Source organism: Atta cephalotes (assembly GCF_000143395.1).
Source record: "Atta cephalotes unplaced genomic scaffold scaffold00015, whole genome shotgun sequence".
NCBI classification, from domain to species: Eukaryota; Metazoa; Arthropoda; class Insecta; order Hymenoptera; family Formicidae; genus Atta; species Atta cephalotes.
The window spans coordinates 2,364,555-2,381,268 of record NW_012130079.1 but is presented as its reverse complement, the minus strand read 5'-3'; the positions used below and the strand labels follow the sequence as shown (position 1 = coordinate 2,381,268).

Below are 16,714 nucleotides of genomic sequence, written 5' to 3'. Positions count from 1 at the left end.
TATAATTAGAGCTTTTAGTATTCTAATTACGCAGTCTTTTGCATCAAATTTTAATTCAACTTGATTTTAATTCGCATTTGTGTATATAATTATGCAATATTAAAAGAGACCGATGTGAGATGTCATCGAATTGTAATCGTCTAAAAAAATCTTATAATGTAATATATTTACGTTATTAGTAGCAAAATTATTTGATGCAATGGAATGCATGTTCTGAATTGCCAATTTGTGATTACGACGAATTTATCTTGCGTTCTCGCGCGGAATTTCGGCTTACGGCTTCATCAAAGCGAGAATGCTTGAGGAATTCTCAATTAAACCAATTCGACGATACTTCATGCATTATTATTCCTTCCTACGATCGTTTGTATGGAAGCTAAAACGCGATGCCATAGGGACGTGATTGCATGTAGTAAAGTTTTACACAGGTATCGATTAGATATAATCATATAAGTGAAGAGATCGAATTGTTAAACTTTGTATTACGGTAGTTTTTTGAATCGCGCGTCCAGCATTCGTTGTAACGAGAATCGAATTGCAAATAAACGATGTCTCGTACTGGAGATATGCTACCTCAAAGGAAGCGTTTTCTTATATTTCAATGCGTATACGCGGCGAAATTCGCATTACGAGAAAAAATGCAATCGGAACTGGATTTTCTTTCCATCATGATAAAATTCTTTAAGATTTTCTCATATAGGTCTACTCTTACATAATCCGGCATTAAGTAGTAATGCAAATATTCTATTTTAATTAGCGAATAATGTTATTCATGATGATAGCAGTATTAAAAGAAAACGTGCGAGAGTGAATTAAGTTTCTGCTGATATGACATTAATTATATGGAAAAAGCAAATGTTATTTTTCACAGATTTGCGTTAAAATAAATGTCAGATTTCAGGAGAATTATCAGAGAATATTGATTTCTCTCACAGCAACATAAAAAAATTAAATTTTATAAATATATTACATATATATAAGGATTGATGATTTTTAATTGCTCGTCAATATTTTAAGGGACAGAACAAGGTTAACGCACGTATATACATATATATTACTTGATAATATTTCAGTACTGAAAAAATAATTCTTTCTCTTATTTTTTTAATCTTTCGCTTAAGCAATTTCGTTCTTTATAAAAAAAAATTATTGAAATAAAAATTTAATTATTATATATGTATTATATGAAAAGAATGCGAATTTCAGCCGTGCGATAAATACAAGCGAGCAACAAATCTCGAAATTAAAGAGGATTATAGAATATGTATTATATATATGTACACTTGAATAATTGTGATACTTGAAAATAAGTAGGACATTTTTGTTGTACATTGCATTTGGTTTCTCTTTATCTGTATTACATCGAAGATAAAACCTTCAGTCGCATCTAGAAAAATTATTTAATGATATATATCTATAAATAGAAAATATTTATTGAGCACTACGATCAAAGATAATTTTATCTGCAATTCTTTACAGTCATCTCGATAAAAGTATGTATAAATAAGTTTATATATGTGTATATACATTTATTCGGTGTCTTCATTAGTGTTAGCTTTTTTAGTAAAATTATAGTTAATACTGAAATAAGTTTATGCATTCCTCTTTTCTTCCATTAACAGAACTTAAGGATAATTTGTCATGGTAATGTGAAGGTAAGTGATGTTAAAAGCTTTAATATTGTGGATAAATAACGTACGAGATATATTATAGATGATTATTTGTATTTGTACACAATACTATATAACAAGGAAAATACTGAATGAGAAACAGATGCCTTATTTGGTGTATCACACGGGCGCAAGCCTAAAAATCATGTCGCAATAGAGCATCTCTCTCTCTCTCTTTCTCTCTGTTGACTATATAATTTAATACTCATAAGGAGAAAAAAACTCTACACAGACTACATTAATGAAACATACATGTATCTTCTTTTTCCTCCCCGTCCTATTCGAAAACTGCTCACATATCGTTTAAACATATACATTACGAGTTACACAAATAATTGGAATATTACAGACTATTTTTAATTTATACAATACTTGAATTTTACTTGTAATGAGCACGTTATACTCTGCGCATATAAGACACTTGCGTAAATAAGGAGTAATAATTCATGGAAGGAATCACGCGAGTTTACGGTTAATTAAGTAATAAAAGTAGTACTGGCTCTTCTTGTGCGAATTTCATATCATTTTTTAAATTCTTTTTTTTGCAATATAAGTGATAGAAAAATATATAGATTATATATATTACGAAAGTTTTTTCCCAATAATGTTATATCCATTTGATGCAGTAAAAGCATTCGTTGAAATTTTTACTTTCATAATAATCACTTGCGCGTTATCGCGTTTGAATCTTTTTATTAAACAATATTTTCGCTCTCTCTCTTTCTCCTACTGTTTTTTTCTTCTAAAGAGCATCTTTAAAAGTTCTTTTACTTATACATATAAAATGTACATATCGAATGAATCGAAATATTCATAAGTAAAAATTGTCACAAATACACTATGAGAAAGAGCTATTAATATTATTAATATTATTAATAATACACAATTTTTATTTCATAACGACGTAATATCAATATTCAAATATTTTCGACTGAGTATGAAATAAAATGAGATACTGCAATCAACAAAAAAATATTTTTACATTGTTATATAATAGAAACTTCAGTCCAAATATCTCGCAATCATACAGACTTCAATATGCAAATACAGAAATCACAGAGGAAAACAAAAATAAATTTTCACATCTTTCATAATTATTAATATGTAATAATGAAGAACCTCGAGATCCCCAACATAAACACTACTCAAACCCTGAAAACAACTATAAACTATACGTAACAGTACGTGGAAGATTATCCGTAAAGTCTCATGTTGTATGCGTTTCAACTTAGTCAATATTAATACTAACGAAAATGCCTACGAAAGCTAAAAATCCTACACATCTGGAACACAATGTATCTATTAGTAGTGAGCAACATTTTGATCAGTAAACGAATTAAATTAATCCAGAATAGCGATTTGGTGTCGCGCACGACTGCGAAGTAAGAGAGAAAACAAAATATCTAAATTCAACGCTTTGGTGCATAAATATACATCCACCCACGTTAACAATTGCGTTTTTCCAGAATGCAATATTTCTGTTCTCATATTTTCTTCTCGTTCATAAATAGCCGCCTACGCAATAACTCTAGAATAAATATCTATCACAAAAGGCTGGTCTAATATAGTGGCTTTTATAGTTTATATAGCAATGTCCTCGCGCGCGTCGCAATGGCTATTTAGGAAAGGTGCAACACTTGTGCAATCGAGTAAATGTTTACTGAATACATGCTACACGGAATGCGTTTAAATGTGTTTAACGTCATAATTTGTTAAGCAATTTTCTGGTATGTTCAACAAGCGCCACATTTCGCAAGTCAATTAAGCGGAACATTAACTTGACATTTCAAATTTTAAAACAGATAATATTCATACATCATTCTAATAAAAAAAAAAAAAAAAAAATAGAAATCTGTAACAGATTTTCGTTCTCGCTTGAATAATGTATGTCCGAAAAATTGTTCGCAAGATAGATCTGTACAAGCATTGCATTTCCAAGAGACGCCAAATAAGCGATGCGCGCTATAATACTAGTTTTATAGGGTCTTAATCTAACTATTTACATTTTATATCGCTCGATGTTTCTACGTCGATTGAACGAGAGTCGCGTCAATAATAAATACAATGACGATATAAGTGTTTCGCTATCGTTTCTTATGTTGTACTTATACCGTGACTCGCTGATCCTTATGCAATAGTAATGAATACTCTGTTGTGCATTGGACTGTCGGGCGGATCAACGTCCACTATAGGTCACTTTTTTGACAGTGGGACTGATAAGTCCTTGTTCCTCATAATACTATGGCTCGTTAATGTGCACGACTTACAGAATATTTATATCCTGATTTAAAAATTAGCGCGTTCACAAATACTCATTGCAGAAACGCTACAAGCGTTAAATCTGCTTGCTCAACTCGCATCTTCGTTTCAGACCGCGCTATCGACGTTTTCACTCGCATGTCGCTCGTGATTCGTATAACGCAAGAGAGGATCGTTTATAGTTCCCATTTCTTCATCGTTATTGGCAGAGCTTATCACGACCTCTTCTGATAGAAAAAAGGACATAACGTTATTTGCGATAATCAATAAACAATATATGTTAACGTTAAACATAAAACCACATTGTAACAAACTGCGGTTTTATGATGGAAATATTAATTTAAATCTTTAACAATGTAAAAATTATTTACCGGGCAAGCATAATTGTAGTTGATCGTTGCTGGGATTAGTGCTGTCTCCGGTTCCACTGTCTTTACTGTGCTGTGAACTCGTGTCCAGGTACAGCTGCGTTTGTACCTCTGGTACGCTGGTTAGTATAACAGTCGTCGTTGGTTGCGTGACGACGTCCTGTGTGGAATTCAATTGCCGTCTGGTTTTGTAAATCACGAGCACCCAGACCACGGAAGTAATGACCGCGCAAATAACCACGGTTATTATTATTATGCCTAGGATCTCGGATTCATTCAGCGTGGAAACCGGGGCTACATATCAAATAAATAATCTTTTCTCATCATTGGAATTTACATGAGATTTTTTCTTGTGTGTGTGTGTAATTCTTTTTAATAAAATAGCTTATTGTATTTATACATCAACTACAATGTTTTGTTTCTACTTGCTCTTATTATTTTATTATTTGACATTTTCAAGAATTCTTTAATTATCTATTAATTTTAAAAAAGTCATAAAATGTTTAAACAAGGAGAAATTTAGCAGTAAAATCCTTCAATCTTATAATATTAATAATACCTGGTTAATATTAAAATTACCTGGCTTGACTGTGAGATGTGATTCACCGACGACGCTACCCAGTGAATTACTCATCTCGCACTCGTAGGTACCCTCGTCACTGGCAATTGTACTAACAATGATCAAAAGTTGATTTTCTGCAGTGAAGAAATGACGTTCCGTTGTTTGCAGCGGACTACCGTTCTTGCGCCACAATAACTTCGGACGTGGCGAACCGCTGGCCATGCATTCGAGCACGATTGAGCTACCTACCATTACTTCTTTATTCTCCATCGGTTTTACGAAGGACGGTGTTTCTAAAAAAAAAACATTCTTATAAGTATTATACATATAAGAATAATTTATATATTTAAAAAAAATGCTTTCGACTAGTTAAAAAAAATAGCATTACTTTTTAAAATAGTATCATTACTTAATATTGTAAGAGTAGCGTTTGCAACAATAACACCAGCCAGATTTTGCGCAGTGCACGAATAAACTCCACTATCGGCCATTTTCACGTTTATTATGAATAGTACGTCGTCTGTCGGCATCATATGCATTCGTCTTTCCCTCGCAGCTGGGAAATCGTTCCCACCGTCCTTCTGCCAGGCTATTTGCGGGGATGGTTGTCCCTCGGCAGAACACTCCAGACGAGCAGTGCTTCCAGCAATTACTCGTATATCACGCGGAATTTTGGAGAACGATGGGAAAACTATGAAGAAAAATGTGTAAAGATTAAAATTTTTATTTAAAAAAATGAGTCGTTAATTAATAAAATATATATATAGTATGTATACTTCAGCATAGTTAAAGATAGTGAATATATTTAATTTACCCAACACGCTTAGTTTAGCTTTGGCAGAGTATGTAGTTCCATACGTATTCGACACCATACATTGATATTTTCCCGCTTTAGCATGGGTAATGTTAGTAAGATATAAAATGGACGTTGCCTCGGTTATTCCGCTCTCGGAGGAACTGAGCTGGGTTTGTAAATTCACATCACTTAACTCCACATTATCATGTTTCCAAGTGAAATGGAGCGGTGTATCAGCGGTACTAGTTGCACGACAAATCAGTTTCACATCGTCTCCTTTGATGCTCATTTGACTCGCAGGTTCTTCAATAATCCGCGGTTTTGGATATTCATCTATAAATAAACATAAAAGAAAATTTAATTAAAGACGTAAAATTATACACAAATAATGTACAAAATATAAATTATTCACAATTTTATTCAAATGTATAAAATTATTTATAATGATACTGACCACAAGTAAAATTTGCATAATGTAATTGAGTTAACGACATGCCCTGTAACCAATGCGGATAATTACAGTGCAGCTGAGCTTCACTGTATGGATGTTCTCGCAACCACATACTTAGCCATTGAAGTCCACAGTCGCAAACTAAGGCTCCTAAGGTGTAAATAAAGAAGATAATTTATACATATATTATAAAAGTAATAAAAATAAATCACATTATGCTCTTATATATTTGATATGTAAGATTCAAACTTACCGGTATTCATCTTAAGTTTGCTCAGACTAGACATTGAAAGGAACGCGTTTTCTTGAATCGACGTAATATTGTTTCCGAGTAAGTCAAGCTCGTCAACATGATTCAGACCAGTAAAAGCATTTTGATTTATGGATTTTATTCTATTGTGCGATAAGCGCAATTTCACCAATTGACCGAGCGGAGAAAAAAATGCGCCATTGATATCTTCTACCATGTACGATATCTGATTCGAATTGAGTTCCCTTTAAAACAAAGTAGCGTTTATAATACATAGTAATACATAGTAATACATAATAAACATTAAAACATATAAATATTAACATACAAGATACGAAGATTTGTCGTATAATTGAATGCTCCATCCGACACATATGTGATTTGATTATGATCCAGTTTAAGTCTCTCAAGCTTCGTGAGAGATTCGAACGAACCTCGTTCTATAGAAATCAATTCATTATGTGACAAGTCTCTGGAAATAGATTGATATCCAAAAGTCAATGAAAGATAAGGATAAAATTTATAATCATTCGTATCATTTAATTATAATATTTGCAACAAAAAGACAATAATTTATTTCATGCAATTATGAAAACATTACTAACAGCTCTACTATCTTTTGGCTCATTTCCCATGCTTGAGGTTCAATCATTGAGATCTGATTGTGTGATAAAGTCAATTTTTTCAAATTCTCTAATCCGAACAAGCCTCCCTTCTTTATAGTAGTCAACATATTAAAGTCGAGGTGTAGTAATTCTAAATCTTTAAGTGGCCAGAAAGCTCCATCGTCTAACTTATTAATTTTGTTTCTTTTTAGATATAATTCCTTTAGGCTCAATAAACTTTTCAGGCTTAATCCATGTATTTGTTGTAGATTATTTCTATTCACTTCCCTATAATATTATCACAGACATTATAGATAATACATTGAAGACACTGCTTTCTTACTATATTTCATATGTATAAATATTATAAAGATATTTTAAAAATATATAAATTCTTACAATATTCGCAATTTTCCCAGATTTATGAAAATATCTTTCAGCTGTGTCAAATTGTTTTTGTTCAAGCGAAGTTCCTCCAGTGAAGTAAGATTATCCAAACTTCCATTTTCGATAACTCTTATGTGATTTGCATTTAAATTCCTTCAAATTGAAAAATATTAAACAACGGAATTAACATATAATGTAATAAATTTGTAAGATTAAAATACATACAAATGCGTAAGTCGATTAGGAGCGAGAAAAGAACTTCTTTGAAGAACACTTATTTTATTCCCACTGAGATCCAAATATTGAAGCTGTTGCAGATTAAACAACGCCGTCCCATTTATACTAGTAATTAAGTTGTGGGCTCTATAAAAAAATTACAATATTGATAATTATTGGTCCACTGCATAAATTCTATTAATAATTTAATAATAACTGTTTATGAAATTATATTTAAAAAATTTTTCCACTTTATACATGTCGAGTACTTACAATGTAAGATGAGTAACATTCTTAACAAATACAAGGTCTGGCACTTGTGTTAAGCGATTTTTATTCACTCTGAGTTCCCGCAATTGTGTTATGTCTGACAACGCAATAGTAAAATTATCTCCGAGGAAGTTAGCACTTACATCTCTGAAATTACAGACAAATATGTATATAAACATTTTTGTCTTTAAATGTTAAATGTTAAGAAATGGATGTTATAATGCTTACAATTTTTTGAGTTCCGTTAAATGAAGCAATGAATCAAATTCCAAATTAGGAATATTATTACCCTTTAATTCTCTAAAAAAATAAGAAAACAATAAATAAATAAATAAATATATATATATATATATATATATATATATATACACATACATATATATATACTTAGAGTACAAAGGTGTATAAAAAAATGTATATAATAAAAGTTAACATGGAGTCCAATAGGTGAAAGAAGTTCATATAAGTTTATGTCCAAAAATTCTTTATTGAAAAATTGTAAACATTCAAAAATTCACAAGCAGAATTCTGACGGAACTGTTAACTCAGAAAAAATGACGCTCAGTTATTGTTTATATATCTTGACTTTCAACTGTATTGACTTTAAAAAGTATCTTTATAAGAAATTAATAAAAACAGAAGATTAATTTTGAATATATGATATTGAATTCATTATTGAATTCATTCTTTTAAAAGGAAAAAATTTCTCTTGTAACTATTGTAATAATTTATAAAATCCGTTTGTACGAATCAAGATATAATCAATAACTGAAAATCATTTATTTCTGAGTCAGATTATACAAAAAATATAAAGTAGTAAAACATAAACAGTAAGCTGAGTAAGCGAATCAATCACAAGAAATGTAAGATAATATCGTAAGCAAAATCAAGATGTTGATTTACTTACTTCTGACTTTTTACTGCTTAAATTTTTTTGTCTTAATTTTGTCTAACAAATTATAAAAATAATTCTGCTTATAAATCTTTGCAAATTAATGACTCTTTAATGAAACATTTTCAGATTTAAATTCATATGAACTTTTTTAATTTACTCATTAACAGTATAAATTTCGTTTCAATCTTAACGAAAACCTTGTATATATTATCTTAAAATATAATATAAAATAATAGTTCTCTGCCTTTAGATTTCTTATAAAATATTATATAATAATATTTACGAACATTAATATATAATCTGATAAACTTAAGCTATTTCAACATTATATAATGATACTGATAAATTATGTGAAACATAAATATATAGATATATAAGAATTATTTCAAAATTATTTCTGTACAAAGAATATATTCTGCTTAAGATCTTCTTATTTAGACACACCTTTCAAAAAGCAGAAATGTTGTAGTTATATAATTATATATCTTAATACCTTAAATAGCATAGACATGAATGCTTAGACATGAATTCTTCTCCCCTACTTAGATCTTGCTCTCCTTGATTCTGAGCATTGAAGGACTTAACAGTCAATCATCACACATAGCATCCTATATGGCTATAGAAACCTGACCATTTATTTCTATAGAGCCAGTTTCATCAATCTGACCATTTAGTGAAGGGACAAGCAACCCACATGCAGTCATAACAACCAATATTATTCCCCCTCGATTTGACTTCCAAATAATATAGTATAATAACAGTTATCATCCAATAAATAATAAAATGCTACATAATAGTCATTGCTTGTGAACTTTTATTTGAGACACAAACACATGGATTATTAACCGACATCTTTAATAAATTATCATATTTTATCATAAAATTACAACTTTATTAGAAATTATTAAAATAAAAATGTTTTAAAAATTATTTTAAAATAAAAATTACATTCATATTTTAGTTTCTGTTTTAATATTGTTTCGATAATTCAATAATTAAATTAATTTTTAATATATGTATATTGTTATTTAATAAATTATAGGTAAGACAAGAAATAGATTTCTTTAAATATTAAATTATCAATATTATAATATTTATCACTAAATATTATTTTCCCATCCTTCAACTATCTTAAAAGCACAAAAATAAATTATAAAAATCACTGATAGCTATCATAAAGTATATCAGTGATTATTTTATTTTTGTTATAATTCTTTTATCTTATCTATGTTAACTCATATAACACAAACCAGGTCTTATAATCAGTAAAATCATCTTCTAATTCTTTCAACATATATAACAAAGCATTATATATCTTCATCCTGAAAACGATGAATGGAAGGTACTCCGTGTACAAGATTCATCCTTTATGAAACCTGACTGACATCGCAGGAGAAACCTAGACGCCGTTTGTCATATACAAAGCCAAAGTCGCTATCCTATCAACGCCATCCTGCCATCGGCAGGTCACAGCGTTTACTCACAGGATCTCAGTCCACGGTGGCAGTCCGCTGGGCGCCTGGATCAGCTGCAGCTCGTTGCAGGCGACCAAGTTGCCGAGGCAGGAGCATTCGACTGGGCAGCGGTCTGTATTGTCGTACGACTCGGCGTAGGTCGACGACACGCTCAGCGCGAACCAACATGCGACCAGCAGGAACACGACGTTCCATTTCCGCTCGAGTCGTCGCGCAAAGTGATGGTGCTTCTCCGAGCACCACGACATCGCGCACAATACGCACGCACACGTACACGCACGCACACCACCGACTCAGAGTCCGACTCTAGACGGTTGTACGACAATGCTCATCACTGCTGCGACGCATCATCGCCGTGGTGTCGTAGGACAAATTCGGCGAGCCCAGCGACCGGGCAAGTTATCATAACACTACCGAGGAGCTGATGTATCCGCGTCGTTATCAATTCAAAACAAACTCCTCGGCTTCACTCTCAGAAACGCTGTGACCTACGCACCATGATGACGCCTACGGAGTACGGAATGACCAGGAACGACTCTAATTGCACGCGCTAACGCCGCGCCATCTCGTGAATTGCCTGAAATGGTGGCCGACGCGATCTTTATGGCTTCCGTATGTAAAACGAGGAAACTTATCGTGAGATAAAAAAAATACGCGGTGTTCCGCCAATCAATTTACTGTTCTTACGGAAAACGGGTAAGTTGATTCACCAAGATTTCGAAACCGAGAAAATCAAGGATCTTGAAAATCGATAAAATATAAGGAAAATATAGTTGAGACATTATTGAAAATTTTTGAAGAATTTCTTTAATTTCAAAGAATTGCAATTCGGATTTTGCACTGCGGAAATTAAATTCTCCAAAATCGACGAAATATACTTTGACATTTGTCTGTGCTCCACTAGCTTTACTTATAGCTCCATTTTATGATCAGAACCTAAGGAAACGTAGCGTTGAAAACAGGTTGTATTGGTCTCCGAGCTGTTTCTTTGGTTTCTTCTTATTGTGCAATTTGATCTATGTCAATGCCATAACCGGTACCCGGTTCTGTGCATTGAATATATCGACGTAGAGGAACTGGAGGAGTTCAAGGCAGTGAAACGTTTCAAGCATAGCTTGTATCTGCATTAATTTCCAAATAATACGTACACGATATATTATTGCATATCTTACTCCGTAATATCTGAAATCCTCCGTAATATCTGAAATCCTCCGTAATATCTGAAATCGAAAGACGGTTGAAATGGAGGACAAACTGTTACAGATGCTCCAAGATGTTGGGTAAGTAATTGGATTATTTCACGAAGGATTTATCCGGACTTGAAAAGAATTGAAGCCTTAGATAGACTACATTATAATAATAAAATGCTTACCTTAAACGTACATTTTATTATTATAATGTAATCGCACCTTTTATTATTTTTTTATGAAAGAATGAATTTTTAATGATCTTAGATATACTGGGCCAATGCTTGATGCTAACAAACTGTTGAATGCCTTAAAACTTGGCGCAAAATCGCCGGATTATACTAGTCTCGTAAGCTGGTTTGCCGAGCAACTGGCGACATTTATAGATATAGATGAAACTGTTCATGCTACAACAAGCTCGGACGATGCTAGTTCCTTCCTCTTAGAATTAAGCTTCTTTCTTAAAGAAATAGGATGTATAAATGAGAAACTGATGACTGGACATATGAATCAAAGACTAGCTAATGAATCTGAAAGAGCTATACTTATAGAATTTTTAACAACAGAGCTTATGGCTTGTAAATTATTGGAGGTGAAATGTCCTAAAGAAGAGAAGCAAATAGAAGTCACTATTGTAAGCAGTTTTAAATTGTGTAGTATTTTAATTGCGTTTTTTTATACTGACATTGCAAAAGATTTTAATAAAATATACTGATTTAATGATATACTTTATGTTTTGTACAGGATGAAAGTGACACTGCAAGAACTTTGAAAAATATGTTGGTAATACTGAAGTTTCAAAAGCCACCAGACAATATTTCGCCTGACTTATTGTTTTCACGGCTAGAAACTAAATTATCAGAAGTTTTAAAGACTGTACCACCTAATCATTTAGATAAACCACTTATAGATGTCGAGCTTTCTGCTAAACAGTGGGAGAAACTAGGTCAGTTACAAGAAGAAATGCACAAGGAATATATAGTTCGACGTGAGATGTTGCTCAAACGTCTTGACGTTACAGTTCAATCATTTTTGGTAAGAACAAATTTAAAAATACTTGTTTATACATACAGACCAATATATTCGATGATCACTTCATTAAAAATTGTGCAATTTCACTTAGTGGTCTGATAGAATAAAATCACAAGAGACTGAAGTAAACAATAGATACGACAAGAAAAGAAAGACTTTGAAAAATGAACCAAAAGTGACATTGGCCGATTTATTAGCAGCTAGAGACGATCTAGCAATAATTGAGAAAACAAGTAACGCAAGTGTTCGCAAGAACACACGAAGTAAAATCAACAGCGTTATTATTGGAGCAGTTCCGGATAGAGGTGGTAGACCATACGAACAAGAGCCACCTCCACCAGAGATGCCACCATGGCAGAAGGATAGAGTTCAAGGACCGCCATCATTTCAGTAAGTTAATAAAATAATATATTCTCTAAAAATTTTAGAGTGTATCTCACTCTGAAGAGTAAAATCTCTCATTCTTAAAGATTGAAAATTAAGCCATTTTTTCAAGATTGGCTCAATTTTTCACTCCTTATAGTGAGATTCCGCTCCAAAAAAATTAAAAGTAAAAGGACTAGGATTATAATCAAAAGATAATGAAATGAGATAGTATATATGCATGTATATACATATTCTTTTTTTTTTTCAGGGGCGGAAGAGGAGGAGGTGGAGGTGGACGCGGTGGCGGCGGTGGAGATAGAGGACGTGGAGGTGGAGATAGAGGACGCGGAGGTGGTAGAGGTGGTGGAGGCGGTAGAGGTGGAGGAGGTGGCGGTGGTGGCGGCTATCGAGATCATAAAGACGCTAGTAGTAACTTTGGCCAAAACTTGAATTATCAACAGCAATATTCCGGACATGGACATAGAGAATGTTATCCGGATCATAGAGATGCAGGAGGATATCAGAGAGGTGGTGGTAGCGGTGGTGGAGGTGGATCTTATCGTGGGGATTCCGGCACGAACTACAATCAAAATTATGGTCAAAGTTACGGTCAGAATCAGAATTATCAACAGCCGCAATATTCCGGCCAGAGAGACTCGTATGGAGGTGACAATCGAGGCGGTGGGAACTATTATCAGGACAGGAGGGAAAGCGGAGGAGGAAGGGGAGGAGGCAGAGTTCAAGGTGGATGGAATCAAGGTGCCAATAATTCTGGTTCGAATAGTTATCAACGTGGCGGCTACAGTAGAGGCAGAGACCAATACTGAAGATGTCACTTTGCGTATATTTTTAACGCTAGCAGAAGTTTCTCACAAAAAGATAAAGTTATGATATTAAAATAATTATAGTAATTATTTTAATTAGCTCATCACTTACGCTTATAATATACTCACGCACATAACTTTGGTCTTAAAATAATCTTTAAGTTCGGAATATTTGTAATGTTGTTGAATCATGTTATTTTTAAATTTCAGCTAGCTAACTCGAAATTATAATATTGCATTAAGATAGAATTATTATATTATTTATCTCTTTCGTATATAGAACGCTACTTTTATATTGAGTTTTTAATTTCATTCGATTTAGATATATGTAAATATAATTACTGTTTCCTATGCAAATCGAAAGTATAGTAACTATGTAAATATACATATAGTTGTTTGTTCGTTTATCAAAAGTAGCGGATTAAAATTAATTTATAACGCGAAATATGAAGACTGTAAATTAAATCATTTGAATTTTGTATTGAATCGCACATTATATGTATCAAAATGTATGAAATGAATAATATTATGTATGTACTTGCAAGCATAATACATACAAAATTCTCAATATACGAAATATTTCTGTACATGAATTATACATAATAATATCCCTTTTAATATTCCTTTTAAGATTTTTTTTTTGTTAAAAATTACATTAAAATTACATAAATTGAATGAAAAGTAATTTTGTATCCTCATACTTCGAACCTTCTCCTAGTAATTTTTGAAATCTTACCTTCAAAATCTAGTAACTTTAGAAATATCATTTGAAAAAATGATTTTTTCACGATGGCACCAAGTCATGGAGTTCTGTTCTTTAACCTAAAATTCTTGCACGGTTTACTTTTTCTCTTTTTCTCTCCAACGTGGAGAGAAAAGGAAGAAAAATGAACTGTGCAAAAAGTTCTGCTAAAAAGAACAGGTATGATAATAAGCATAATATTATTGGTTAGTTTGTATGTATACATACAGAATAAAGGTTCATCAAAACTTTTCGAAGTTAAACAATTATTACTTCACATAGTATTAAATTAACATGGTCACACGATTACACATTAATGAGAAAGATTTAGTTAATCGAGACGAGTCCGAGTTACATTTTATGCCATGTAAAATTCATGGAGACGAAGCTGCGAATGTTTCATCCTTTTTCAAGCCTTACATTCGTAAGCTAGATGAAGAATGTGAGTGAATGAAAGTTGAAAAGAATTTTCTCAGTATCGCATATGTGTACAAACAATATTAAAAGTGTATAATATTAAATAATATTAAATAATATTAAATGTGTACAGACAATATTAAAAAACAAATAAATCTGTAAAACTAGACGTAAAATTTTATTACATTTTTTTATCTATTATTTTGTGTTTAACTTTCAATTTACGTAACACGTTAAATGAATATAATAATTGAAGCAACAAACAAATCAAAAAGTTAAAGAGAATTTAAGGTTAATTTATGATATTAATTTATCTTTTGATTATTTAAAGATTATGATTGTTCCTTTCGTGGCTATCCGCTTCAAGGAAAAAAAATAACTGTACCTGCTGGATTCAGAGGCATCATGTTTATGGAAAATAAAAAGACAGAAACAGAAAATAAGGACAGGAATTTGTATTGCACAGGAACTTTTTCACAGTTAATGTATTGGAATTATGATAAAATACCATCTAAGAATGATGCTTTTGTGGCAGCATTAGATTGGGTCGACATAGCTAAAGTGGTTAGTTTTTTTTTACATTTGTAAGTTATAACATGTTAGTTTTTACCAATGTATCGTTCTAATATATTTTTCTAATAATTTTTAGTTACACTCACCAGAAACATAGATGATACCAGAAGCAGATTATTTTAATAAGATATAAAATAAAATATATGTTCTTTGAATGTTACATTTTTACTTTTGATAGGAGAAAAAAATAATAAAAAAATATTTTGTATAACAGATTTATTTTTATGGCATCATACTGGAGTGGTTATGCCACAAATAATGACCTGCATATGTTCTATGATTAAGATGTGTAAAGAGTGACAAATAGTGATAATATTGTTATAGCCTAATTAGCAGTGACATTTGAAGAATTTCCTATTTAGATATTTGTGGACTTCATTGTTTCGTTTAATATAATAATACAATTATATAAATGCATTCTGCTGATTTTTCTTGAATGTGTAAATCTGTTTTATGGAAGATTTTTATATATATATATATATATATATATATATTTATTTATTTATTTTTTATATGGCTTCATATTTAATTTTATATTAAATGCATTTATATAGTGTCATCAAAATAGCTTATGACATCTATAATAAGTTAAGGATGTATCTGAACATCCATACATGCTATCTTAGTTATACAAATGTGAGATTTACAAAATACATTTTTCAGTACGCAATATGTGCATTGAATTATTTAGGCCAAAGAATCAGATCGATTTGCGATAACGTGTATTGTGTGCACGGTGCTTACGTAATCGATATTTAAACATACGTTAAAATGGAAAACATTTTTATCTTTGTGTTATGTAAAGTCGGTGATAATGAATGAAACTATCCTACATTCGTTTATCAATCTCACGTTAATAGATATACGAAATAAATAATTTATTACAGTCTCAATTTGAATTATCTTTGGCGTTATCTATACTGAGGTACTTACTGAGAGACTTACAATTAAAAAAAATCCTAGATGTATACAAATGGAATTATAAAAATTCTTACACATTCATTCGTTTCCTATATCCTAAATTATTAAAGCCTCGATAACGAAATAATAAATATAATAAAATATTTCTGACTTTCCCCGATGCTTTGCTATAAACATCACTAGTAAAATAACTTTTCATAGGTTCTAGAGGACCTATTTACAGTAACATTACAGATTTCTAAGGAACTACGCTAAAAAATAGGTACGCTGCATGTTTCATTCATGCAAAAGCTCTAATGTTTATTCGTAAAGTTGAGGAAGTACGTTGTCCTATAGAGGGACTTTAGTCTTGTTATTTTTCATATATTTAGTTAAACATATACTTTATATAATTACTTCTTACATATATATATATATATATATATATATATATATATATATATATATA

At 31.5% G+C, this 16,714-nt stretch overlaps 3 protein-coding genes across 3 annotated transcripts; 2 read left to right on the top strand and 1 right to left on the bottom strand.

Annotated features, from left to right (window-relative positions):
• Nucleotides 1-4,037: 4,037 nt before the first annotated feature.
• LOC105618011 (leucine-rich repeats and immunoglobulin-like domains protein 3) lies at nucleotides 4,038-10,452 on the bottom strand. The gene is made up of 14 exons (XM_012199550.1): nucleotides 10,214-10,452; nucleotides 8,063-8,134; nucleotides 7,838-7,981; nucleotides 7,574-7,711; nucleotides 7,361-7,501; nucleotides 6,962-7,249; nucleotides 6,685-6,828; nucleotides 6,360-6,601; nucleotides 6,110-6,256; nucleotides 5,674-5,988; nucleotides 5,248-5,550; nucleotides 4,877-5,152; nucleotides 4,301-4,591; nucleotides 4,038-4,156 (listed from the first exon to the last, which is right to left on the bottom strand). Exons 1-14 carry the CDS (start codon nucleotides 10,450-10,452, stop codon nucleotides 4,038-4,040), a joined length of 2,859 nt encoding a protein of 952 aa, XP_012054940.1.
• A 994-nt stretch (nucleotides 10,453-11,446) lies between these two features.
• On the top strand, nucleotides 11,447-14,184 carry LOC105618010 (protein FAM98B). Its single transcript, XM_012199549.1, has 5 exons — nucleotides 11,447-11,484; nucleotides 11,659-12,025; nucleotides 12,136-12,426; nucleotides 12,515-12,813; nucleotides 13,058-14,184. The coding sequence occupies exons 1-5, from the start codon at nucleotides 11,447-11,449 to the stop codon at nucleotides 13,614-13,616; spliced, it is 1,554 nt and encodes a 517-aa protein (XP_012054939.1). The 3' UTR covers nucleotides 13,617-14,184.
• A 465-nt stretch (nucleotides 14,185-14,649) lies between these two features.
• Nucleotides 14,650-15,549, top strand: LOC105618009 (ribonuclease H2 subunit C). Its single transcript, XM_012199548.1, has 3 exons — nucleotides 14,650-14,797; nucleotides 15,104-15,336; nucleotides 15,422-15,549. Exons 1-3 carry the CDS (start codon nucleotides 14,650-14,652, stop codon nucleotides 15,440-15,442), a joined length of 402 nt encoding a protein of 133 aa, XP_012054938.1. The 3' UTR covers nucleotides 15,443-15,549.
• Nucleotides 15,550-16,714: the final 1,165 nt, after the last annotated feature.

What these genes read in the sequence shown, in the direction of transcription:
- LOC105618011 (XM_012199550.1), bottom strand. Translation starts at nt 10,452, where the DNA reads ATGTCGTGGTGCTCGGAGAAGCACCATCACTTTGCGCGACGACTCGAG. An exon ending in TTAACGGAACTCAAAAAATT is followed by an intron (nt 7,982 to 8,062) that starts GTAAGCATTATA and finishes CTGTAATTTCAG; the next exon opens with AGATGTAAGTGCTAACTTCC. An exon ending in CAAACTTAAGATGAATACCG is followed by an intron (nt 6,257 to 6,359) that starts GTAAGTTTGAAT and finishes TTTACACCTTAG; the next exon opens with GAGCCTTAGTTTGCGACTGT.
- LOC105618010 (XM_012199549.1), top strand. Translation starts at nt 11,447, where the DNA reads ATGGAGGACAAACTGTTACAGATGCTCCAAGATGTTGG. An exon ending in CAGATGCTCCAAGATGTTGG is followed by an intron (nt 11,485 to 11,658) that starts GTAAGTAATTGG and finishes TAATGATCTTAG; the next exon opens with ATATACTGGGCCAATGCTTG. An exon ending in AGCAAATAGAAGTCACTATT is followed by an intron (nt 12,026 to 12,135) that starts GTAAGCAGTTTT and finishes TGTTTTGTACAG; the next exon opens with GATGAAAGTGACACTGCAAG.
- LOC105618009 (XM_012199548.1), top strand. Translation starts at nt 14,650, where the DNA reads ATGGTCACACGATTACACATTAATGAGAAAGATTTAGTTAATCGAGAC. An exon ending in TCGTAAGCTAGATGAAGAAT is followed by an intron (nt 14,798 to 15,103) that starts GTGAGTGAATGA and finishes GATTATTTAAAG; the next exon opens with ATTATGATTGTTCCTTTCGT. An exon ending in GGGTCGACATAGCTAAAGTG is followed by an intron (nt 15,337 to 15,421) that starts GTTAGTTTTTTT and finishes AATAATTTTTAG; the next exon opens with TTACACTCACCAGAAACATA.